The sequence below is a fragment of the Chrysemys picta genome, chromosome 16 (assembly GCF_011386835.1).
Source record: "Chrysemys picta bellii isolate R12L10 chromosome 16, ASM1138683v2, whole genome shotgun sequence".
Taxonomy (NCBI): domain Eukaryota; kingdom Metazoa; phylum Chordata; order Testudines; family Emydidae; genus Chrysemys; species Chrysemys picta.
The window spans coordinates 1,980,827-2,005,263 of NC_088806.1; the positions used below are offsets into that span (position 1 = coordinate 1,980,827).

General features: G+C 60.0%; 2 protein-coding genes across 2 annotated transcripts; both read left to right on the plus strand.

Annotated features, from left to right (window-relative positions):
- LOC101951783 (stress-associated endoplasmic reticulum protein 1-like) lies at positions 1-1,689 on the plus strand. Its single transcript, XM_065570550.1, has 3 exons — positions 1-165; positions 571-646; positions 1,291-1,689. Exons 1-3 carry the CDS (start codon positions 82-84, stop codon positions 1,329-1,331), a joined length of 201 nt encoding a protein of 66 aa, XP_065426622.1. The 5' UTR covers positions 1-81; the 3' UTR covers positions 1,332-1,689.
- A 1,197-nt stretch (positions 1,690-2,886) lies between these two features.
- Positions 2,887-24,387, plus strand: SRRT (serrate, RNA effector molecule). Its single transcript, XM_065570548.1, is given in 20 exon segments — positions 2,887-3,154; positions 4,279-4,357; positions 4,359-4,408; positions 12,450-12,599; positions 12,699-12,887; positions 15,728-15,897; positions 16,226-16,395; positions 16,580-16,681; positions 16,878-16,986; positions 18,891-19,060; positions 19,165-19,226; positions 19,322-19,400; positions 20,282-20,473; positions 20,820-20,990; positions 21,662-21,815; positions 22,427-22,620; positions 22,710-22,866; positions 23,632-23,721; positions 23,910-24,006; positions 24,114-24,387. Coding segments are annotated over 20 exon segments (2,580 nt in total). The 5' UTR covers positions 2,887-3,035; the 3' UTR covers positions 24,190-24,387.
- Positions 24,388-24,437: the final 50 nt, after the last annotated feature.

Consider the following 24,437-nt stretch of genomic DNA (forward strand, 5'->3'; position numbering starts at 1 on the left):
GCCCTCCATTCCTGGCGCATGCGCGGTTAGTGACGCAGAGTCTAAGCCAGTCCGGGGCGCCGGGGGGGGCCCGGCGGGACCATGTCCGGGGTGCAGCGCATGAGGGTGGCGAACGAGAGACACAGCAAGAGCATCACCCAGCGGGGGGGCCTGCACCGCGCTCCGGTACGGGGGCTGCGGGTCGGGAGTGAGGGGCACCGGCAGAGCTGGGGGGGCAGGGCTGGGGGGGCAGGGGCTGTGGATCGGGAGTGAGGGGCACCGGCAGAGCTGGGGGGGGGGCAGGGCTGGGCTGCCAGGGGCTGCGGGTCGGGAGTGAGGGGCACCGGCAGAGCTGGGGGGGACAGGGCTGGGCTGGCAGGGGCTGCGTGTCGGGAGTGAGGGGCACCGGCAGAGCTGGGGGGGGGGCAGGGCTGGGCTGCCAGGGGCTGCGGGTCGGGAGTGAGGGGCACTGGCAGAGCTGCGGGGGACAGGGCTGGGCTGGCAGGGGCTGCGTGTCGGGAGTGAGGGGCACCGGCAGGGCTGGGGGGGGGGGTGAGTTCCCATCTCTAATGCTCTCTCTGTCCCACACAGAAAGCCCCCCCAGAAGAGAAAGCCGCTGTGGGGCCGTGGCTGCTGGCCCTCTTCGTGTTTGTGGTCTGTGGCTCAGGTGAGTCGGGCGGGATGGTCTGTTCACTCTGGATCCTGATGATGGGGGCTAGGGACAGAGATCTGCCTATTAGGGGCCTGTTCTTGGGAAGGATTTAGAGTGTTAACCCTGAAGCCTAATGGTGGCAGAGCTGCAGGGGGGTGTTTATGCTGCTTCATCATTACAGCATCCTGGTCCGTTGGACGGCGTTTACCCTGAGACCTAACAGTGGGAATCCAAGAGGGTCAGACTATGGACTGTTTGCCCCAGGACATAATGATTGGGACTAGAGGCAGGAGTGCCCCCACCCGAGAACCTAAGAATGAAGGCAATGGTGGTGTTAACTCTTGAACCTAGTAATGGGGAGCCTGATGCACCACAGGTGTCGTGTTAGTCCCGAAATTTCCTGTTGGGAGCTAGAGACAGGCAGATGCTTCATGCCAGTGTGTTGACTCTGAAACCTACTAATGGGACCAGCCCTGAATTAAGGCTTCGTCTCCTTGAGGTTCCTTTGGATCTTGCCTGCCCATCCCTGCAGTAGGTGCGCAACCCAACTGGCCTTTGGAGGGGGCGGAGCCTGAGAATAAGCCCCTCCCATTACCCCAAGCTGTGCCCCTGAGAGCCCCCCCCACCACACCAGCCTCACTCTGCCCCCTTCTCCCCAGCTATCTTCCAGATAATCCAGAGCATCCGCCTCGGAGGATGATGGGAAACGCCGCTCTCCCTCCCACACCTCTTCTCAGGGAATTCTGGGATACCTCCTGGACCTCCAGTGACCCTCTGTGATGTGCTGCTGCGCCCCCTCCCCCGCCTGCCAACGCTGTCCCCCTTCTTTTTGCCTCCTTGTATGTTTCCAGCCCCGGGGGGGAAGAGAACGGCTCCCCTTTCTTCCTCCCCCCTGGTAAGGTGGGGGTGTCCCCCAGAGGTGCTGTGAAGGCAGCCTGGGGTTTGGTCACAGTGTGTGGGGGAGGATTTTCCCTTAAAATCTGTGATTTCCACCCCCAGGTTTCGCAATGTCTGACTGTTTACTGGAAATACATTAAATGTTGGGATTTTTAATAAAACAGCCGCCTGGGTGCTTTGTCCCCATCCCGCTCAGGGCCAGGAAGACAGGGCTGTGAGAGGCCACTGAGCACAAGCAGAGAACCCAGGAGTCCTGCCTCCCCGCCCCCCTGCTCCAACCCCCCAGCCCCCCGCCCCTCCCAGCGCGGGGCAGAGAACCCAGGCGTCCTGGCTTCCAGCCCCCCCTGCTCTAACCCACCAGCCCCCACTCCCCTCCCAGAGCCGGGGAGAGAACCCAGGTGTCCTGGCTCCCAGCCCCCCCTGCTCTAACCCACTAGCCCCCACTCCCCTCCCAGCGCCGGGGAGAGAACCCAGGAGTCCGGGCTCCCAGCCCCCCCTGCTCTAACCCACCAGCCCCCACTCCCCTCCCAGCGCCGGGGAGAGAACCCAGGAGTCCGGGCTCCCAGCCCTCCCCTGCTCTAACCCACCAGCCCCCACTCCCCTTCCAGCGCCGGGGAGGCCCCAGCAGTACGGTAACATCGCCTAGAGCTGGGCGGGACCCTGCACGGTCAGTGACTCCGGCCCCGCCTGCACTGGCAGGACCAGGGGCTGATTTTGCCCCACGTGGCCCCCGGGGATTGAACTCGCCGCCCAATGCTCCAAGCACCCCCCCCCCCGGCCGGGCGGGGCCTTTGCCAGCACAGAGTTTTCCCTCCCTAGAGCGTCCCCTTATGCACCATAGAGTTGGGCTGTGGTATAGAGTGGCGCTCCTGCCCAGCATCCTAGAGTCCTACCGCCCTAGAGCGTCCACCCGCATATCAGAGAAGCGTCCGGCTGGGCCGCCTCCTCGGGACATAGAGTTGGCGCCTTGTGCTAGGGCGTCGTTCGCATGTATGATAGAGTTTCTCCCGACCTAGAGCGTCCCTCCCGCCCACACCATAGAGGTCTCCCCTAGACTGTCCTTTTCCTGCACCAGCGACGCCTCTCCCTTCCACCCGGATCATAGAGTGAAGGGCACATGCTCTACAGAGTGTCTCCCTCGCCTGCACCCGCACCCTAGAGCGTCTCTCGAGCCGCCTCATTTACCATAGAGTCGCGAATTCCTAGAGCGTCCCCCTACACCCGCACCATAGAGTTCCTTGTGCCCGCCGTGCAGAGTGCGCCCGGCCCCTGCCCCTTCCCCACTCAGGCGCCATAGAGGGCGGTTCCGCTCCAGAGCGCCGCGGCGCCGCCACTTCCGGTGCTCCTCCGCCCGGCGCCACTTCCGCTTCCGGCTCCTGCATCCGGGGACCCGGCGGGCGGCGGGAAGCCGGCGGGGCGCGCGCGTGGGGCCGAGAGCGAGAGCGAGAACAGCGGCGCCGGGCCCGTCTCCAGGGTAACCGGCCCCGCCCGCCCGGCGCCTCCCGCCATGGGCGACAGCGACGACGAGTACGACCGGCGGCGCCGCGACAAGTTCCGGCGCGAGCGGAGCGACTATGACCGGTCCCGGGAGCGCGACGAGCGGCGGCGGGACGACTGGAGCGACAGGTGGGGGCGGGGCCGCGCCCGGGGGCGGGGGGCGCAGCTGTCCCCTGGGGGGGGGGATATGGCGGGGGGGGGGCGGGGCGCAGCTGTCCCCTGGGGGGGGGGATATGGCGGGGGGGGGCGGGGCGCAGCTGTCCCCTGGGGGGGGGGATATGGCGGGGGGGAGGGGGGGCGCAGCTGTCCCCTGGGGGGGGGGGGGATATGGCGGGGGGGAGGGGGGGCGCAGCTGTCCCCTGGGGGGGGGGGGGGATATGGCGGGGGGGAGGGGGGCGCAGCTGTCCCCTGGGGGGGGGGGGGATATGGCGGGGGGGAGGGGGGGCGCAGCTGTCCCCTGGGGGGGGGGGATATGGCGGGGGGGAGGGGGGGGCGCAGCTGTCCCCTGGGGGGGGGGGGATATGGCGGGGGGGAGGGGGGGCGCAGCTGTCCCCTGGGGGGGGGGGGATATGGCGGGGGGGGAGGGGGGGCGCAGCTGTCCCCGGGGGGGGGGGATATGGGGGGGGGGGCGCAGCTGTCCCCTGGCGGGGGGATATATCGGGGGGGGCGCAGCTGTCCCCTGGCGGTGGGATATAGCGGGGGGGGGAGCAGCTGTCCCCTGGCGGTGGGATATATCGGGGGGCGGGGAGCAGCTGTCCCCTGGCGGGGGATATATCGGGGGGGGAGCAGCTGTCCCCTGGCGGGGGGATATATCGGGGGGGCGGGGTGCAGCTGTCCCCTGGCGGGGGGATATATCGGGGGGGGAGCAGCTGTCCCCTGGCGGGGGGATATATCGGGGGGGGAGCAGCTGTCCCCTGGCGGGGGGATATGTCGGGGGGGCGGGGTGCAGCTGTCCCCTGGCGGGGGGATATGTCGGGGGGGGCGGGGTGCAGCTGTCCTCTGGCGGGGGGGATATATCGGGGGGCGGGGAGCAGCTGTCCCCTGGGCGAGGGGAGGGGGCGGGGCGCAGCTGTCCCCTGGCGGGGGGATATATCGGGGGGGGCGGGGCGCAGCTGTCCCCTGGCGGGGGGATATATCGGGGGGGGCGGGGCGCAGCTGTCCCCTGGCGGAAGGATATATCGGGGGGGCGAGCTGCAGCTGTCCCCTGGCGAAAGGATACATCAAGGTGTGATCGGCCCATCTGCCCCCCGCAGGGAATGGGACCGCGGCCGGGAGCGCCGGAGCCGGGGCGAGTACCGGGACTATGACCGCAACCGCCGGGAGCGTTTCTCTCCCCCCCCGGCACGAGCTCAGCCCGCCCCAGAAACGCATGCGCCGGGACTGGTGAGTGAGTGACCCCCTGCTGGGCCGGCCCATGGCAGTCGAGGCTGGTCTGACCCATCAGGCGCACGTGCCACCCACACCCCATAGGAAGCTAGACTGTTACGTGCCCCAGGCAGAGAGCAGGCGGGGTCACCTGCCGGAGGGAGACTAGTAAAGGAGAGAGACGCAGATAATCCTGTGCCCCATGCTGCAGAGGAAGGTGATCCGTTAGACCCTGAGCGTGTGAGCAAGAACCAGCCAGCCAAGCTCCCGAGAGAAGGAAATCCCTGATGCTTCAGAAGAAGGAAATTTAAAAATAACCTCCCTGAATATATTGAGGTTTTATTTAAAAAAACAAAACAAAAACCTTCCTGACCTCAGACACTGGCTGGCTGCAGCCCTGAAGCATGAGTGTTAGGAACATAAAGGGACCCCCACCGCTGCCAAGTCCGGCCCCCCACTAACACCAGCAGCCCGGTGATAAGTTTGTGCACTCTCTGAAAACTCCCGTAGCTGGTTGCCCCCACAACTCACATTGGGAGGCAGAGCCAGAACCGCACCCCTCTGACGGTTAGAAACCTTTGTATTTCCCGCCTGAATTTGTTCCCAGCCAGTTTATCCAACGCTGGCCTTTTGCGCCAATAGCTCTTCGCCTGTCGTAATGCATTTCTAGAAAGCAAGCAGCTCCCGTTCAGTTTGTGAACCTAAACGAGTCAGATTCATCCAGTCTCCCCTCCGTCACCCTCATCGTCCTAGGGGCTCTTCTCTGCAAGTGTTCACGTTCGAATGTGTCTTTTTTGAACCTTGGGGGACCAGATTTGCGGCCGGTATTCCAAACGGGGGCTTCCCTCTGCCTTTTACAACGGCGTGACTATTTCTCTCGCTGGGTCTCCTGGCCGTACCTGGCCCGATGCAGCCTAGATTGCATTTTTGCCATTTCCCTGGCCCTGGCGTGTTGGTGGCTCATTGCCCGTGCGCCCAGGTTGCTCTCCGCCTCGGCTGTTTCCGGCTGACAAGGCCCCAGGTTGTAGCAGCAATTGTTGTTATGGACTATTGAATTTCAGCCCGTTTCTGTCACTCCCGCCTTCTAGTTCTTCCTGTGTGCTGATCCAGATTTCATGAGTACTCTCCTACTTCTTGTGCTGAGCTCCTTTACAAAACTCCTGAATAAGCTCTGTCCCGAGACCGGTCCTTGAAGAACTCTTGTGAGTAGCCTCCCCCCCAGTCCGATAATTCCCCTTGCCACACAACCCGTTGCCTTCTCCCCTTCCGCTGGTTCCTTGTCTGCTTTCCAGTTCTTGCACTAATCCCCACCTTCCCTGATTTAACTCGCTTACATCCAAGTACACTGATCTATTCCCCTGCCCTTTTCTCAAAGGCAGAAAGCCGGATGATTGACCTTTTGTAAACCTGTGCAGCGTTATATCCCCTTTGCTGTTTCTCTCTCTCAATTCTTTCCTTCCCAGTTTGTTCTAAAGTCTTGCATACTAGTGAAGTTAGAATAAAAAGATCACCCCCCCACACACACTAGAATAATAGAAGATTAGGGTTGGAAGGCCCTCAGGAGGTATCTCAGGTCCAACCCCCTGCTCAAAGCAGGACCAACCCCAACTAAATCATCCCAGCCAGGGCTTTGTCAAGCCGGGCGTTAAAAACCTCTAAAGAAGGAGATTCCACCACCTCCCTAGGGAACCCATTCCAGTGCTTCACCACCCTCCTAGTGACATAGTGTTTCCTAATATCCAACCTAGACCTCCCCCACTGCAACTTGAGACCATTACTCCTTGTTCTGTCATCTGCCACCACCGAGAACAGTCTAGAGCCATCTTCTTTGGAACCCCCCTTCAGGTAGTTGAAGGCTGCTATCAAATCCCCTCTCATTCTTCTCTTCTGCAGACTAAACAATCCCAGTTCCCTCAGCCTCTCCTTGTAAATCATGTGCTGCAGCCCCATAATCATTTTTGTTGCCCTCCGCTGGACTCTTTCCAATTTATCCACATCCTCCTTGTAGTGTGGGGCCCAAAACTGGACACAGTACTCCAGATGAGGCCTCACCAATGTTGAATAGAGGGGAATGATCACATCCCTCGATCTGCTGGTAATGCCCCTACTTATACAGCCCAAAATGCCGTTAGCCTTCTTGGCAACAAGGGCGCATTGTTGACTCATATCCATTCTTAAATGTAGGTACAACATTAGCCATTAATACAGTACTATCCTTGAATAGATACATTTATTAAAAATCTTTGCTACTAACCATCTCACATGCCAGTTCTTTCAGAATTCTGGGCTGGAAACTATCCGCTCCTCCCTGGTTTGAGCGCGTTAAACTCTTACGTTTTTCTTCCACCTCCGAGAGGGCGACTTCCCTTTCTAGACACACTTTTCCATCAGCCGTACTGCCGTCATGCCCTCGTTCAGGCTCAGAAAGATTAGATTTTCATCTGCATGCGTCCATTTCACGGAGAGGGATGAAAAATCATTTCCATCGCTTATGATAATCGCAATTTACAGCTAGGCAAAGGAAGAAAAACACTACTTGAAAACTAGTCAGTTCGATGTAAGGATGTGTAGTTTGTATATTTGGTCACACAGCGTTGATGATTTGTGTTTTAACTAGGGCTGTCAAGCAATTAAAAAAAATTAACCGTGCAATTAATCGCGTTGTTAATAATACCATTGGAATACCATTTATTTAAATATTTTTGGATGTTTTCTCCATTTTCAAATATATTGATTTCAATTACAACACAAAGTGTACAGTGCTCACTTTATATTTAGTTTTGATTACGAGTATTTGCACTTTAAAAAAACAAAAGAAATAGTATTTTTCAATTCACCTCATACAAGTACTGTAGTGCAATCTCTTTATCGTGAAAGCTGAACTTACACATCTAGAATTATGTACAAAAAATTGCAGTGAAAAATAAAACAATGTAAAACTTTGGAGCCTGCAAGTCCTACTTCAGCCAATCGCTCAGACAAACACGTTTGGTTACAATTTGCAAGAGATAATGCTGCCCACGTCTTGTTTACAATGTCACCTGAGAGTGAGAACAGGCGTTCGCATGGCACTGTTGTAGCCGGCGTCACAAGGTATTTACCTGCTAGATGCACTAAAGATTCATATGTCCTGTCATGCTTCAACCACCATTCTGGAGGACATGCGTCCATGCTGATGACGGGTTCTGCTCGATAACAATCCAAAGCAGAGCGGACTGATGCATGTTCATTTTCATCATCTGAGTCAGATGCCACCAGCAGAGGGTTGATTTTCTTTTTTGGTGGTTCGGGTTCTGTAGTTTCTGCATCTGACTGTTGCTCTTTTAACACTTCTGAAAGCACGCTCCACATGTCGTCCCTCTCAGATTTTGGACGGCACTTCCGATTCTTAAATCTTGGGTCGAGTGCTGTAGCTATCTTTAGAAATCTCACATCAGTACCTTCGTTGCGTTTTGTCAGATCTGCTGGGAAAGTGTTTGTAAATCAAACAACGTGCTGGGTCATCATCCGAGACGGCTAGAACATGAAATATATGGCAGAATGTGGGGAAAACAGAGCTGAAGACTCAGAGACTTTAAGGTCAGAAGGGACCAATATGATCGTCTAATCTGACCTCCTGCACGACGCAGGCTGCAGAATCTCACCCACCCACTCCTGTAACAAACCCCTAACCTATGTCTGAGCCATTAAAGTCCTCAAATCGTGGTTTAAAGACTTCAAGGTGCAGAGAATCCTCCAGCAAGTGACCCATTACCCACGCTGCAGAGGAAGGCGAAAACCCCCCAGGGCCTCTGCCAATCTTTTCGCCCCACTGCTCCCCTTGGAAGGCTGTTCCAGAACTTCACTCCTCGGATGGTCAGAAACCTTCGTCTCATTTCAAGTCTAAACTTCCTGATGGCCAGTTTATGTCCCTTTGTTCTTGTGTCCACGTTGGTACTGAGCTTAAATAATTCCTCTCCCTCCCTGGTATTTATCCCTCTGAGATAGATAAATAGATATAGATATATAGATATATATATAAGAGAGAGAGAGTGCGAGCAATCAGATCTCCCCTCAGCCTTCTCTTGGTTCGGCCAAGCAAGCCAAGCTCTTTGAGTCTCCTTTCATAAGACGGGTTTTCCATTCCTCGGATCATCCTAGTGGCCCTTCTCTGTACCCGTTCCAGTTTGAATTCATCCTTCCTAAACATGGGAGACCAGAACTGCACCCAGTGTTCCAGATGAGGTCTCACCAGTGCCTTGTATAACGGTACTAACACCTCCTGATCTCTACTGGAAATACCTCACCTGATGCATCCCAAGACCCCATTAGCTTTTTTCAGGGCCATATCACATTGGCGGCTCATAGTCATCCTGTGATCAACCAATACTCTGAGGTCCTTCTCCTCCTCTGTTACTTCCAATTGATGCCTCCTCAGTTTATAACAATAGTTCTTGTTATTAATCCCTAAATGCACGACCTTGCACTGTTCATTATTAAATTTCATCCTATTACTGTTACTCCAGTTTACAAGGTCATCCATATCTTCCTGTAGGATATCCTGATCCTTCTCTGTATTGGCAATACCTCCCAGTTTTGTGTCATCCGCAAACTTTATCAGCACACTCCCACTTTTTGTGCCAAGATCAGTAATAAAAAGATTAAATAAGATTGGTCCCAAAACCGATCACTGAAGAACTCCACTAGTAACCTCCCTCCAGCCTGACAGTTCACCTTTCTGTATGACCCGTTGTAGTCTCCTCTTTAACCAGTTCCTTATCCACCTTTCAATTTTCATATTGATTCCCATCTTCTCCAATTTAACATACAATTCTCCCCCGAGGAGTTTGTCTCAGCGATTGGCTGAACAAGAAGTAGGACTGAGTGGATTTGCAGGCTCTAAAGTTTGAGGTTGTTTTGTTTGAGTGCAGTTATGTAACAAACAAAGAAAATCTACATTTGTAAGTTGCGCTTTCATGACAGAGATTGCACAACAATACTTGTATGAGGTGAATTGAAAAAAACTAGTTCTTTTGTTTATCATTTTTACAGTGCAAATATTTGTAATCAAAATAATCATATCAAGTGAGCACTGTACACTTTGTATTCTGTGTTGTAATAGAAATCGTGTTTGAAAATATAGAAAAACATCTGAAAATATTTCATGCATTTCAGTTGGGATTCTCTCGTTTAACAGTGCGATTAATCGCGATTAATTTTTTTGAGTTAACTGCGATTAATCGGCAGCCCTAGTTTTAACAATGATCAAGCTTCCGCTTTTCGAATCTCAGCCCGTCATTTCCTGCCACTGTGAAAATTTAAATGGATAAAACTTAAAATGCTTAAAACTCGTAATTTTGCGCAACTGTGAAAAATGTTAAATGATGCAAATTGGGGAGGAATGCTTAAAAACCAACTATTATCCAGCTGGACTTTTAGCCATTCTCGCTTCAGTCCTAACCGCTTTCTTTGCTGGTCATCCCCTGCTCTCTGCTGACTCCTCACTTCTCAGAGGTCGTTATTCATCCAGCCGGGCCTGGAGCCTTTCCTGACACGTTTTCCCCCCTTGTTTCAGATCGCTTTTGCGTTCCGAGCCTCCTGGCGCTCTTTCAGCCTAGCCGACTTCTTCGACTAGTTCCTTTCATCTCCCCGAACGTGCCTGTTCGAAGTCAAAAACTGTCGTTGGGGGTTTTTGATGATATGACACTGAAGTCGCTCATGATTGCTCTGTCCAGTCTGGCTGGCTTCTTTTAGCTTGTGATTCTCACTGCACCTACCGTCTGCAAGTGAAAGCGTTGACATTTTTTCCTTCTTTGTATTGTCCCCCAAGAATATTGGGGTACCCCATTTTTCATAGGGTTATGGTTTCTTTGAGTCTCATTAGCATTTACACACATTGGTCAGGGCAGGCGTTAGGGAAAAAATGGGCATCTTGTAATCCAAAATTAACCTGACGGTCAATTTTTCACAGTACACCTCTACCCCGATATAACGCAGCAAAGCAGCACTCCGGCGGGGGGGGCTGCGCGCTCCAGCTGATCAAAGCAAGTTCGATATAACGCAGTTTCACCTATAACGCGGTAAGATGTTTTTGGCTCCCGAGGACAGCGTTATATCGGAGTAGAGGTGTACATCTTTTCCCTGTAATCTTGTGGCATAGGGTCATTCGTTGGTCACTTACTTATATCTGTGGCTCGCAACCTTTCCAGACTGCCATCCCCCTTTCAGGAGTCTGATTTCTCTTGTGTATCCCCACTTTAAAATGACGTGCTTACAAAATCCGACATAAAACCACAGAAGCGTCCCCGCCACACTAGGACTGAAAAGCTGCTGACGTTCTCATTGTTACCATCTAATTACAAAAGAAATCAATTGGACGATAAAGACTGGACTTATTGTATGGAGCAGTATAAACAAGTCCGTGTCTGTAGGAAATTTCAGTTTGTCCTGGCGTCGCTAGTGCTTTTTATGTAGCCTGTTGTAACACTAGGCGAATCTCTAGAGCAGGGGTCGGCAGCCTTTGGGAAGTGGTGTTGCCAAATCTTCGTTGATTGAAGGTTTCGCGTGCCAGACTGGCAGCATGTGCGACAGATGGGACCCCAGACCGGTTAGCCCCTGCCAGTCGCGGTCCCGGCCTCCGGCCCCGCTCAGCCCACTGCCGGCCCGGGTACCGTCCATCCAGGCCGGCAGCGGGCTGAGCGGGGCCGGCGGCCAGGACCCCGGCTGGCAGCAGCGTGCCACTAAAAATCAGCCCCCATGCCGCCTTTGGCACGCTTGCCGCAGGTTTCCGACCCCCGGGAGACCTCTGCGTACCCCCTTGGGGTATGCATACACCTGGCTGAGAACCACTGACTTATGCCAAGTATTTCTTAACTCTAAGGCCTAGTATGACTAAACTAAAATCTGACAGGCCTTGCGTTTCAGCCCTATTTACTTAGATACCTAATCGATAATTAACCAACATAAGAACGGCCGTACTCGGCCAGACCAAAAGTCCATCTAGGCCAGTATCCAATGCCAGGTGCCCCAGATGAACAGGGAATCATCCAGCGACCCAGCCCCTGTCACCCATTCCCAGCGTCTGGCAAACAGAGGCTAGGGACACCATCCCCGCCCAGCCTGGCTAATGGCCACTGATGGACCCGTCCTCCATGAACTTCTCCAGTTCTTTTTTGACCCCTGTTCTAGTCTTTGGCCTTCGCAACTGTCACGGAGTGTGGGGGGGACACAAGACCCTGCACCCCCGGCTTCCTGCGATTCACCATGACTCTCAGCCAGCCAGTAAAGCAGAAGGTTTATTCAGACGACAGGAACACAGTCCAAGTCAGGTGTTGCAGGCACAGACAACAGGACCCCTCCCACCCCAGTTAGGTCCATCTTGGGGTCGCAGGGGCACCACAGCCCCATTTGGGGGGGGGGGGGGCTCAGAGCCCCATCTGGGCTCCCTCCATTACCAGCCAGCTCCTGAAACTCTCTCCCCAGCCTTTGTTCAGTTTCCCAGGCAAAGGTGTCACCTGGCCTCTAACCCCTTCCTGGGTTTTCATGTTACATGCTCAGGTATTCTTCCTCAAGGCCAGTCTCCCATCCCCCCCTGCAAACCATCCTAGCCACACTCCCCTGCCTTTCCAGCCAACACTCCCCACTCAGCATTCAAAGGCCACATTAAGAACAGCCCCGGTTCGTCACAGCAACATCCTCTGGCGAGGAGTTCCACAGGTTGACTGTGCATTGTGTGAAGAAATACTTCCTTGTGTTTGTTTTCAACCTGCTGCTGCTTCATTTCATTGGGTGACCCCTAGTTCGCGTGTTAGGAGACGGAGTAAATAACCCGTCCTTGTTTGCTTTCTCCACGTCGGTCACGATTTTATCGACCTCCGTCCTATCCCTTCCAATTACTAATCAGTCTTATTTGTCTGAAATCCTGCAACTTAACCGTAGTCAACATATGATGATTGTACGTGACGTGCTAGTGAATCACGACATCACCCCATAAATGAACTAACTGGTTACACCCTGGAGCTTTCTAGCAGACCCCAGCCTCGCCCAAAGTGACTTTGACCCTTCACCTATCCCCCCGCAGGGATGAGCACAGCGCCGACCCTTACCACAGCGGGTACGAGATGCCGTACAGCGGGGCGACCGCCGGCCCCACCTACGGGCCCCCCCAGCCCTGGGCGCACCCCGACATGCACGTGATGCAGCAGCACCATCTCCTGCCCATCCAAGCCAGGTAAATCGCCCACTTCCTGCTCCTCCCAACCTGCCTCCCCCACCTCGGCCTTCCCCTGCGCGCACTGACGCTCTCGCCCCCCCACCCCACCCCAAGCAGACTAGGCAACATTGCGGAAGTGGACGTGGGCATTGCCCCGCCCGTCATGAAGAGTTTCAAGGAATTCCTGCTGTCCCTGGACGACTCGGTGGACGAGACGGAGGCCGTCAAGCGCTACAACGACTACAAGCTGGATTTCCGGCGCCAGCAGATGCAGGACTTCTTCTTGGCGCACAAGGACGAGGAGTGGTACGTCCGCCTCAGGGCACGGCCCCGGCTTCCCGTGCGTGCGTGTCCGTGTGCGTGCGTGTGCGAGATGCGGGCCGGAGACAGAACCAGACTGACCCAGCGGGGCCGGAGTTTTGGGGCGCGGGCAGGAGGTTGAAATTCACAGTTCCGATCCAACGCCGCAAGGAGGTGGTGGTGGGGGTCTGATCCGGTTGGACGGGTTGGGGGAGTCTGCCAGGCGGTTCTGATCCAGCAGAAGGGAGCTGGGAAGGCTGCCATGCACAGGCCAGCGGTTCTGATCTCAGGCCGGGGCGGGGGGTTGCCACGAATGGCCTGGTGGTTCCGATCCCTGCTGTAGAATGAAGGCCAACTGGGTGTGGCTAACCCCGGGCAGCTGGCCCCACGTCAGCCTTCCTTGCCTCTTCTGTCACCAGCTTCTTAGCTATTTCCCCGATCCCAGCTCTGGGACCGCGCCAGTTCCCGAGAGGTCTGTGGGGTCCGATCTCTCCTGTGGCTTCCCCATGGAAAAGGGCGGGGGGGGGTCATTTTAAGCCCTTTTTGTTCAGTTTTGACCCCTCAAAACCCGGCTGTTTGCAGACCGCCTCGTTCATTTGAGCGAAGAGACGCCCCCCACCCCGTCTCCCCAGCCCGGATGCTCCCCGCGAGCTGATCCTGGCCCCCATCTCCCTGGCCCTGCATGCGCCTGAAGGGGCGTTGGCGTTGTGGGCTCGCGAGCCGGGGTTCTGATTGGGATCGGCCCAGAGCGGGCAAGTGCTGAGAGAATATGGGAGTCGGAGCCAGCCCTCCCGATTCTGACGAGTGGCTCCCCCTGCCTCGGTTTCCCTCTCTGTAAAACAGGCGTGGTTTGTTGGACATGTCACAGTAGTGGCTAGAAGCCCCAGAGCAAGGAGATTGGGGGTCCCATTGTGCTGGCCGCATCAGAGAATGACCAATGACCAGGCCCCACTGAGATTGGGGGGGGGGGGCTTGTGCCAGACACCAGCAAGCAAGAGTCCCTGTCCCAGAGTTTCCAGTCCAGACAGGCAACAGGGCAGGAGGGGAAACTGAGGCAGGACAAGACATGATTTGCCCACAACCACGTATCTGAGCTGGGTATAGATCCCAGGCATCCTAAATCCTTGCCACTAGACAACACCACCTCCCAGCCCCCCTGCTCTAACCCACCAGCCCCCACTCCCCTCCTAGAGCGAGGGCATAATGCACCATGCCTCAGTTTCCCCTGCCGACAAATCGGGTGTACCGACGCCCCCCGCAGTGAATGTAGGAGCGTTGTCTGTGTGGCTACTTCTGCGTGTGGTTCTTGGACACTAGCCTACAGGCGTCTCGTAATTTCTTTCTTTTTTTTTTTTTTTTTTTTTGGGTGTGTGTGTGGCTGATAACTGTTAACTGACCCTTTTCTCCCCTCCTCCCAAGTGCCAGAATCAAGAGAATTCAAAATCAGAAGTCACTTTTGCCGTCAGCCTGGAGAATCTAAATCTCTCTTGATTTTTTTTGGTTTTTTCTTCCGGCTCCTCTCTCACCCGTGATTTTTTTCTTTTTTAGCTAGATAGCCAGGGCCGAGCACTGAGCACAATGCAGTGCCTAGCTGAATGTACAATGGTCAGGAATCAGACAGCCAGAGCCGCGGAAAAAAAACACAAACCCACCCGACCCGGGATTTTTTTGTTTTGTTTTCGGTTAACTAAACCGCCCGGCGAGAGAGAGCGAGTGCCCGTCACTCCGTAGCCAAAACAAAGCGCCCAGTGGTTAAAAACCCACCGAAGGAATCTCTCAGGCTCCCATCGGAAAAAGCTGGAGTTGATCCTGAGTGTATGTATGACACACGTTCTGTCTTATTCGATCGGACCTCAACTCTTTAAAAAAAAGACAAAAACCAAATACAGTGCGAGAAAACAATGGGCTCCCCCGAGGTGGGAACGGGGGGGTCTTGATTCCCCCCTGCCCTTTGAAAACCAGCGCGAAAACAAGCCAGCGCTTACATTCCGGCCCTGAATCTTGGTTTCTTTCAAGGAATTTAGGCGTCTTGATTCCCATGGAGACCCAGGGGAGTTAGGCACCTAAATTGTGGTAAAACTCCGGTGTTACAGTTGGCCTTAGAGCTTCCCCCCGACTGAGATCTGAGCCCCCGGTTTGGACCGGACACTGAATCTACAGGTGGGAAGTGTTAGGGACCAGCCAGGGATCACCTAGCTTCACTGGCCCAAAGACCATGTCCTCCAGCTAGCCAAAGGCTAGGGGAAGCGATTGGCGTGAGATTAGAAGTGGAGCGAAGAACAGGTTCCAGGTCCCAGGGCTTCCGGCGGGGATCTGGCCTCCCGTTCTGCCCCGCAGAGCGATGGGTAATCAATCCCAACCGGGATTCGGTATCGTTGACACAAAGAGCTCCCCATCTAAACAGCAGGGGGAGAACCCAGGAGTCCCGGCTCCCAGCTCCCCTCCAAGAGCTGGGGAGCGAACCCAGGCATCCGAACCCTCAATCTACGCCCCCCCCCCCCCCCCCCGACCCGCTCTCGGCTTGCTTGCAGTCTGAGCGAGGAACCAATTTGAACGTCATCTCTGCCAGGCACTTGGCCATCAAACGTGCCTGGGAGCGAACTTAGAGCGTAGCTACAAAAAAACCCCGATGTGGTGAAATCTCATTTTTTCCTCACCAGTGTCCGGCGCGAATCGTCAATAAATAAGATCCGGGGCGGGGGCTTGTCCCTGCTTCCCCCCGTCCTCCCCGCCCCGAATTTTTTCCCATGCAACCTGCATGTGCAGCTCCTTTAGAGGCGTCTTCCCTCCACTGCACCCTGTTCTGATCTTTCCTCGTCTGCCTTTTCCCCCCGCCCTTCCCGAAGGTTTCGCTCCAAGTACCACCCGGATGAAGCGGGGAAGAGGAAGCAGGAGGCCCACGGCGCCCTGCAGAACCGGCTCAGCGTCTTCCTCTACCTCATGGACAACGGCTGGTTCGAGAGCTTGCAACTGGATATCGACAAGGCCAACGCGATCGTCAAGATGCTGGACGCCGGTAAGGGGGGCCTGGAATGGGCGGGCTTTGGTTCCGAAGATATTGGGGAGGGGGGGCACCCTGAAACCCACGTTGTTCGGATCCAAAGACCCCGTCCGTCTAGGGATCCAAAACGCCCGACCGTGGAGTCTGAAGACGGGCACCTCTACTGCTGGAGCTGAAGGGAGATCCTCCCCTGGCGGCAGCAGTAGTAGCTCTTTTATCCACCGTTTCTTTTCTCTTCTTGGGAAGCAACTTGGCCGTGGCGGGCGGGGGGTCCCCTCTGAGCCACGCCGACGACCCCAGACTGACCCACGCCAATTTTTTTTTTCTTCTTTTTCTTCTCCAGCCGTTATCAAGATGGAGGGAGGCACGGAGAACGACTTGAAGATCCTGGATCAGGAGGAAGAGGAGGAGAGGCAGGACAAGGCCGAGTCGGGGAAGAAGGATGAGGCCCGGCTGTCCGACGCCGACCGCAAGGGCTCAGACAAAGAGGACAAGAAGGAAGAAGGCAAAAAGGTCAGGGGAGCCGACACATCCCGGCTCCGCCCGTGCCTCAGTTTCCCCGCTGGGCCCTCTTGCCCAGGCGCTGGGGTGATGGGTGCTATCCGAAGGAACTGGGGGGGGGAGGAAGCAGGCGGGGGCGGAGGGCCGGTTTGTTGGGGGGGTGCAGAGTCTCTGACGGTTGCCCCCGCTCCCCCAGGCTGACGGCGACGAGCCGGTGGAGGAGAAAGCCAAGAAGTCCTCCGAGGAGGAAGAGGAGAAGCCGGAGAAGGAGGAAGAAGCAGAGAAAGAGGCCAAAAAGGTGGGTCCTAAGCCCCACCCCGTCCCGGTCCCCTTTGCTCCTCCCCCTCCTGACTGGCCCCGCCCATTTATCCTCAGTCCTGTGCCCTTCATGCCAGGCCCTGCCTGCCCTGTGCGCCCCCCTTTTTGCAGGCCCCACCCCCCTCCTGCAGGCTCCGCCCCTTTCCTGCTCACCGGGCGCCCCCTTCTCCTTTCAGGCCAGCAAGAAGCGCAAGCGGAAGCGCAGCGGGGACGACAGCTACGACGAGGGGAGCGTCTCCGAGTCCGAGACCGAGTCCGAGAGCGGCCGCGCCGAAGACAAGGAGGGTGAGAGACGCAGGGGCCTGTCCCCTCTAGGGGGCGCCGGCTCCTCCCTGCAGCGGGGACTGGCTGCCTCAGGGGGGTGGTGAATGGGGCAGGAGCCTGTCCCATCTAGGGGGTGCCGGCTCCTCCCCGGCGCGGGGACTGGGGCAGGGGCCTGTCCCCTCTAAATAAATATAAATAAATGAATTAATGGAGATATCCCATCTCCTAGAACTGGAAGGGATCTTGCAAGGTCATTGACTCCAGCCCCTGCCTTCACTAGCAGGACCAAGTACTGATTTTGCCCCAAGTCCCTAAGTGGCCCCCTCACGGATTGAACTCACAACCCTGGGTTTAGTACCTCAATGCTCAAACCACTGAGCTATTCCTCTAGGGGGCACCAGCTCCCACCCGGCCCCAGGGCGGGGACTGGCTGGCTCAGGGAGGTGGGGAATGGGGCAGGGGCCTGTCCCCTCTAGGGGGTGCCGACTCCCATCCAGCCCCAGGGCGGTGACTGGCTGGCTCAGGGGGGCTGGGAACTGGATATGGGGCAGGGCCTGGCTGGCTCAGGGGGGTGGGGGAATGCGATATGGGGCGGGGACTGGCTTGCTCAGGGAGGCGGGGATCGGGATGTGGGGCGGGGACTGGCTCGCTCAGGGAGGCGGGGATCGGGATGTGGGGCGGGGACTAGCTCAGGGAGGCGGGGATTGGGATGTGGGGCGGGGACTGGCTGGCTCAGGGGGGCGGGGGAACGGGATGTGGGGCAGGGACTGGCTGGCTCGGGGGGCGGGGAATGCCCCTCTAGGGGGCGCCGACTCCCATCCAACCCCAGGGCGGTGCCTGGCTGGCTCAGGGGGGCTAGGAACTGGATATGGGGCAGGGCCTGGCTGGCTCAGGGGGGTGGGGGAATGCGATATGGGGCAGGGACTGGCTCGCTTAGGGAGGCGGGGATCGGGGTGTGGGGTAGGGGCGGGCTGGCTGGCTCAGGGGGGTGGGGGAATGCGATATGGGGCGGGGACTGGCTTGCTCAGGGAGGCGGGGATCGGGATGTGGGGCGGGGACTGGCTCACTCAGGGAGGCGGGGATTGGGATGTGGGGCGGGGACTGGCTGGCTCAGGGGGGCGGGGAACGGGATGTGGGGCAGGGACTGGCTGGCTCGGGGGGCGGGGAATGCCCCTCTAGGGGGCGCCGACTCCCATCCAACCCCAGGGCGGTGCCTGGCTGGCTCAGGGGGGCTAGGAACTGGATATGGGGCAGGGCCTGGCTGGCTCAGGGGGGTGGGGGAATGCGATATGGGGCAGGGACTGGCTCGCTTAGGGAGGCGGGGATCGGGGTGTGGGGTAGGGGCGGGCTGGCTGGCTCAGGGGGGTGGGGGAATGCGATATGGGGCGGGGACTGGCTTGCTCAGGGAGGCGGGGATCGGGATGTGGGGCGGGGACTGGCTCACTCAGGGAGGCGGGGATTGGGATGTGGGGCGGGGACTGGCTGGCTCAGGGGGGCGGGGAACGGGATGTGGGGCAGGGACTGGCTGGCTCGGGGGGCGGGGAATGCCCCTCTAGGGGGCGCCGACTCCCATCCAACCCCAGGGCGGTGCCTGGCTGGCTCAGGGGGGCTAGGAACTGGATATGGGGCAGGGCCTGGCTGGCTCAGGGGGGTGGGGGAATGCGATATGGGGCAGGGACTGGCTCGCTCAGGGGGGCGGGGAACGGGATGTGGGGCAGGGACTGGCTGGCTCGGGGGTGGGGGAACGGGATGTGGGGCAGGGACTGGCTGGCTCAGGGGGGCGAGGATCGGGATGTGGGGCAGGGACTGGCTGGCTCAGGGGGGTGGGGAACGGGATGTGGGGCAGGGACTGGCTGGCTCGCGGGGGTGGGGTGCAGGGAACGGGACACGGGCTGGCCCCCCTAACTCTGTGGCACGGGGTGCAGAGGAGAAGCCCAAGGAGGAGAAGAAGGCGAAGGAGGAAGAGGACGAGGTGGCGGCGACGAAGGCCAAAGAGAAGGACGGCTTGGAGTGCAAACCCCGCCCCCTCCACAAGACCTGCTCCCTGTTCATGCGCAACATCGCCCCCAACATCTCCCAGGCCGAGATCGTGGCGGTGAGCGGGGGGGGGGGGGGCCTGATATTCTGGGGGGGGCGGCAGCGGGGGGAGCATAGATCCAGTCCCCTTCCTAACACCCCCCCATCTCTCTGTCCCCCCAGCTCTGCAAGCGGTACCCCGGCTTCATGCGCGTGGCCCTGTCCGACCCCCAGCCCGAGAGGAGGTAGGTGGCATCCGCCGGGGCGGGGAACCGGGCAGAGGCGGGCGCTGCAGGGGGGTCCCTTGTACCCGGGCGCTAACTCCGGGCGTGTGCGTCAGGTTTTTCCGCAGGGGCTGGGTGACTTTCAACCGGAGCGTGAACATCAAGGAGATCTGCTGGAGCCTGCAGAACATCCGGGTAAGGCTGCGACGCGGGGGGGCAGATGGGGGGTGTGGGAAGCTGCGCCCCTGAGTGGAGATTTGGGGGGTGCGTCTCCGCGCTGGGCGAGGGGTCCCTGGGTAACCGGCCACCCCGCCCCAGAGGAGGCCGCGTCTCAGCGCCGGGCGAGGGGTCCCTGTGTAACCAGCCGCCCCGCCCCAGAGGTGGGCGCGTCTCAGCGCCAGGCGAGGGGTCCCTGGGTAACCGGCCGCCCCGCCCCAGAGGTGGCTGCCTCTCAGCGCCGGGCGAGGGGTCCCTGGGTAACCGTCTGCCCCGCCCCAGAGGTGGGCGCATCTCAGCGCCGGGCGAGGGGTCCCTGGGTAACCGGCCGCCCCACCCCAGAGGAGGCCGCGTCTCAGCGCCGGGCGAGGGGTCCCTGGGTAACTGGCCGCCCCGCCCCAGAGGTGGCTGCATCTCAGCGCCGGGCGAGGGGTCCCCGGGTAACCGGCCGCCCCACCCCAGAGGAGGCCGCGTCTCAGCGCCGGGCGAGGGGTCCCCGGGTAACCGGCCGCCCGCCCCAGAGGTGGCTGCATCTCAGCGCCGGGCGAGGGGTCCCTGGGTAACTGGCCGCCCCGCCCCAGAGGTGGCTGCATCTCAGCGCCGGGCGAGGGGTCCCTGGGTAACCGTCTGCCCCACCCCAGAGGTGACTGCCTCTCAGCGCCGGGCGAGGGGTCCCCGGGTAACCGGCCGCCCCACCCCAGAGGAGGCCGCATCTCAGCGCCGGGCGAGGGGTCCCGGGTAACCGGCCGCCCCGCCCCAGAGGTGGCTGCATCTCAGCGCCGGGCGAGGGGTCCCCGGGTAACCGGCCGCCCCACCCCAGAGGAGGCCGCGTCTCAGCTCAGTCTGCGTCTCCCCCCCAGCTGCGGGAGTGCGAGCTGAGCCCCGGCGTGAACCGCGACCTGACCCGCCGCGTCCGCAACATCAACGGCATCACGCAGCACAAGCAGATCGTCCGCAACGACATCAAGCTGGCGGCCAAACTCATCCACACCCTGGACGACCGCACCCAGCTGTGGGGGGCGGGGGAGCCCCGTGAGGCCCCCCAGGTCTCGGTCAGTATCCGGGGAGGGGGGTCACGCCTCTGCCCCACGGCTTCCCACCAGCCTTCCCCCTCACACCGCGGCATCCCATGGAGACCCTGCAAAGGATTCTGGGGGCGTGATCTACGGCCATGGGGACTGTCTATCCCCCCCCCCCCCCGCCTTCCTGGATGACCCCACAGGCTTCTGGAAGGCGGATAAACAGGAAGCTCCGCCCCATAGGTTTCTGGGAGGTGGCTAAACAGGGAGCTCTGCCCCACAGGCTTCTGGGAGGCGGATATAGAGGGAGCCGCACCCCATGAACTCCTGGGAGGTCCCCCCCTTCGCTCACCTGTCCCGTGTCCCCCCGGCCCCCCAGAGCCTGCCCTCCCAGAACCCCATCCTGAAGAACATCACGGACTACCTGATCGAGGAGGTGAGCGCCGAGGAGGAAGAGCTGCTGGGCAAGACGGGGGAGGCGGCCGACGAGCCCCCCAAGGAGGGGAACCCGGCAGAGATCAACGTGGAGAGGGACGAGAAGCTCATCAAGGTGAGGGGGACGGGGAATGGGGCAGGGGCCTGTCCCCTCTAGGTGGCGCCGGCTCCCCCCCGTCCCCAGGGCAGGGACTGGCTGGCTCAGGGGGGTGGGGAATGGGGCAGGGGCCTGTCCCCTCTGGGGGGTGCCGGCTCCCCCCCGTCCCCAGGGCAGGGACTGGCTGGCTCAGGGGGGCGGGGAATGGGGCAGGGGCCTGTCCCCTCTAGGGGGGCGCCGGCTCCCATCCAGCCCCAGGACGGGGACTGGCTGGCTCAGGGGGGCGGGGAATGGGGCAGGGGCCTGTCCCCTCTAGGGGGTGCCGGCTCCCCCCCGTCCCCAGGGCAGGGACTGGCTGGCTCAGGGGGGCGGGGAATGGGGCAGGGGCCTGTCCCCTCTAGGGGGTGCCGGCTCCCCCCCGTCCCCAGGGCAGGGACTGGCTGGCTCAGGGGGCAGGGAATGGGGCAAGGGCCTGTCCCCTCTAGGGGACGCCGGCTCCCCCCTGTCCCCAGGGCAGGGACTGGCTGGCTCAGGGGGGCAGGGAATGGGGCAGAGGCCTGTCCCCTCTAGGGGGTGCCGGCTCCCATCCAGCCCCAGGGCAGGGATTGGCTGGCTCGGGGGCAGGGGCCTGTCCCCTCCATGGGGCGCGGGCCCTGCTCCGCACTTGACACCCCCCCCCGTGCCCCCAGGTGCTGGACAAGCTGCTTCTCTACCTGCGGATCGTGCACTCGGTGGATTATTACAACACCTCGGAGTATCTCAATGAGGACGAGATGCCGAACCGCTGCGGGATCATCCACGTGCGCGGGCCCATGCCCCCCAACCGTGTCAGCCACGGGGAAGGTACTGCCGGACGCCTGGGTTCCCCCCCAACCGGGGAGGGGAGTGGGGGCTGGTGGGTTAGAGCGGGGGGGGGGCTGGGAGTGGGGGCTGGTGAGTTAGAGCAGGGGGGGCTGGGAGCCAGGACTCCTGGGTTCTCTCCCCGGCTCTGGGAGGGGAGTGGGAGCGGGAGCTGGTGGGTTAGAGCAGTGGGGGGCTGGGAGCCAAGGCTCCTGGGTTCTCTCCCTGGCTCTGGGAGGGGAGTGGGAGCGGGAGCTGGTGGGTTAGAGCAGTGGGGGGGCTGGGAGCCAGGACTCCTGGGTTCTCTCCCTGGCTCTGGGAGGGGAGTGGGGGCTGGTGGGTTAGAGCAGGGGAGCCGGGAACCAGGACTCCTGGGTTCTCTGCCTGGCTCTGGGAGGGGAGTGGGGGCTGGTCGGTTAGAGCAGGGTGGGGACTGGGAGCCCGGACTCCTGGGTTCTCTCCCTGGCTCTGGGAGGGGAGTGGGGGCTGGTGAGTGAGAGCAGGGGGGCTGGGAGCCAGGACTCCTGGGTTCCCTTTGGCTCTAGGAGGGCAGCGGGGGGCTAGCGGTTCAAGCCAGGGGGCCGGCGCTCAGGACTCCTGGGTCCCCTCTGCAGTGGCTGAGTGGCAGAAGACCTTTGAGGAGAAGCTGGCCCCGCTCTCCACCGTGAGGGAGTCGCTGTCAGACGAGGAGGCCCAGAAGATGGGCAAGAAGGACCCTGAGCAGGAGGTGGAGAAGTTCGTCACGGCCAACACCCAGGAGCTGGGCAAGGACAAATGGCTGTGCCCGCTCAGCGGCAAGAAATTCAAGGTGTGTGTGTGAGAAACGGGTGGGGTGGTGAGGGACTTCCCTGCCTCGGTTTCCCCAACTCACCCCTGTCTCCCCCCGCTCCCCGGCAGGGCCCCGAGTTCGTGCGCAAACACATCTTCAACAAGCACGCAGAGAAGATCGAGGAGGTGAAGAAGGAGGTGTCGTTCTTCAACAGCTTCCTCATGGACGCCAAGCGCCCAGCGCTGCCCGAGATCAAACCCAACCAGCCCCCTGGACCCGGGCAGGGTACGCGGCACCCCCCCGGGAGATGGCGGGTGGTGGGGTGTCGTGCCCCTGGGGTTCGGGGCCCATCTGCCTTCCTGGGTCTCACACGGGAATCCTGGTCTTCGCTGTATGGGGGAGTGAAAGCAAGGGGGCTGGGAGCCAGAACTCCTGGGTTCTCTCCCCGGCTCTGGGAGGGGAGTGGGGGCTGGTGGGTTAGAGCAGGGGAGGCTGGGAGCCAGGACTCCTGGGTTCTCTCCCCGGCTCTGGGAGGGGAGTGGGGGCTGGTGGGTCAGAGCAGGGGGGCTGGGAGCCAGGACTCCTGGGTTCTCTCTCCGGCTCTGGGAGGGGAGTCGGTGCTGGTGGGTTAGAGCAGGGGAGGCTGGGAGCCAGGACTCCTGGGTTCTCTCCCCAGCTCTGGGAGGGGAGTGGGGGCTGGTGGGTCAGAGCAGGGGGGCTGGGAGCCAGGACTCCTGGGTTCTCTCTCCGGCTCTGGGAGGGGAGTCGGTGCTGGTGGGTTAGAGCATGGGGGGCTGGGAGCCAGGACTCCTGGGTTCTCTCCCCGGCTCTGGGAGGGGAGTGGGGGCTGGTGGGTCAGAGCAGGGGGGCTGGGAGCCAGGACTCCTGGGTTCTCTCTCCGGCTCTGGGAGGGGAGTCGGTGCTGGTGGGTCAGAGCAGGGGGGCTGGGAGCCAGGACTCCTGGGTTCTCTCTCCGGCTCTGGGAGGGGAGCAGGGGCTGGGACCCCAGTGTCTTACATCTCTGCCCTTCCTTTCTTTCCCTCCTTCCAGGTCTCACCCCTGGGCTGCCCTACCCACACCAGACACCCCAGGGGCTGATGCCGTACGGACAGCCGCGCCCGCCTATTATGGGATACGGTGGTAAGTTGGGATGCGGAGTTCAGTAGGGGATGCCCCTTCCTGCCAGGAGCGGGGTGGGGATTGAGTGTTGGGCAAGGGGTTCCCCACCCCAGAGGTGGCCGCATCTCAGTGCCGGGCGAGGGGTCCCTGGGTAAGAAGATTGTGCTGAGTTTTCTCTGCTGACATGTGTCCGTCTGTCCCTCCCACAGGCGGCCCCCCCTACCCTCACGCCCCCTACGCCGCCGGCCGTGGTAATTATGACACCTTCCGGGGGCAGGGCGGCTACCTCAACAAACCGCGCAACAGGTAGGTGGGGACCGGTGAACCCATCGGAGAGCGGCGTGTGGGGGGGGTGGATATGGGGCAGAACGGGCCCGTGGCTCTCACCCACTCCGTCTCTTCCCCCCCCCCAGGATGGTCCGGGGCGACCCCCGCGCGATCGTCGAGTACAGAGACCTGGACGCCCCCGAAGACGTGGATTTCTTCTGAGTGAGACGGCCCCACCCCTTGTTTTAAGCCCCCCGCCCTGTTCCCCACAAACTGCCCCTCTCACCCCCCCACCCCCTCGGGTTTTTTATACGAGTCTCCGCCACCGAATTCCCCACCTCAGCCCCACCGCCGACTGTTTGTACATTACACCTCGTCGGTCCCAACTCCATTTCAATAAATACCTGGATGTAACCACCAGCTGGATAGCCTGCGTCGCTTAGCAACGGGGTCATGGGCGGGGCAGGGGG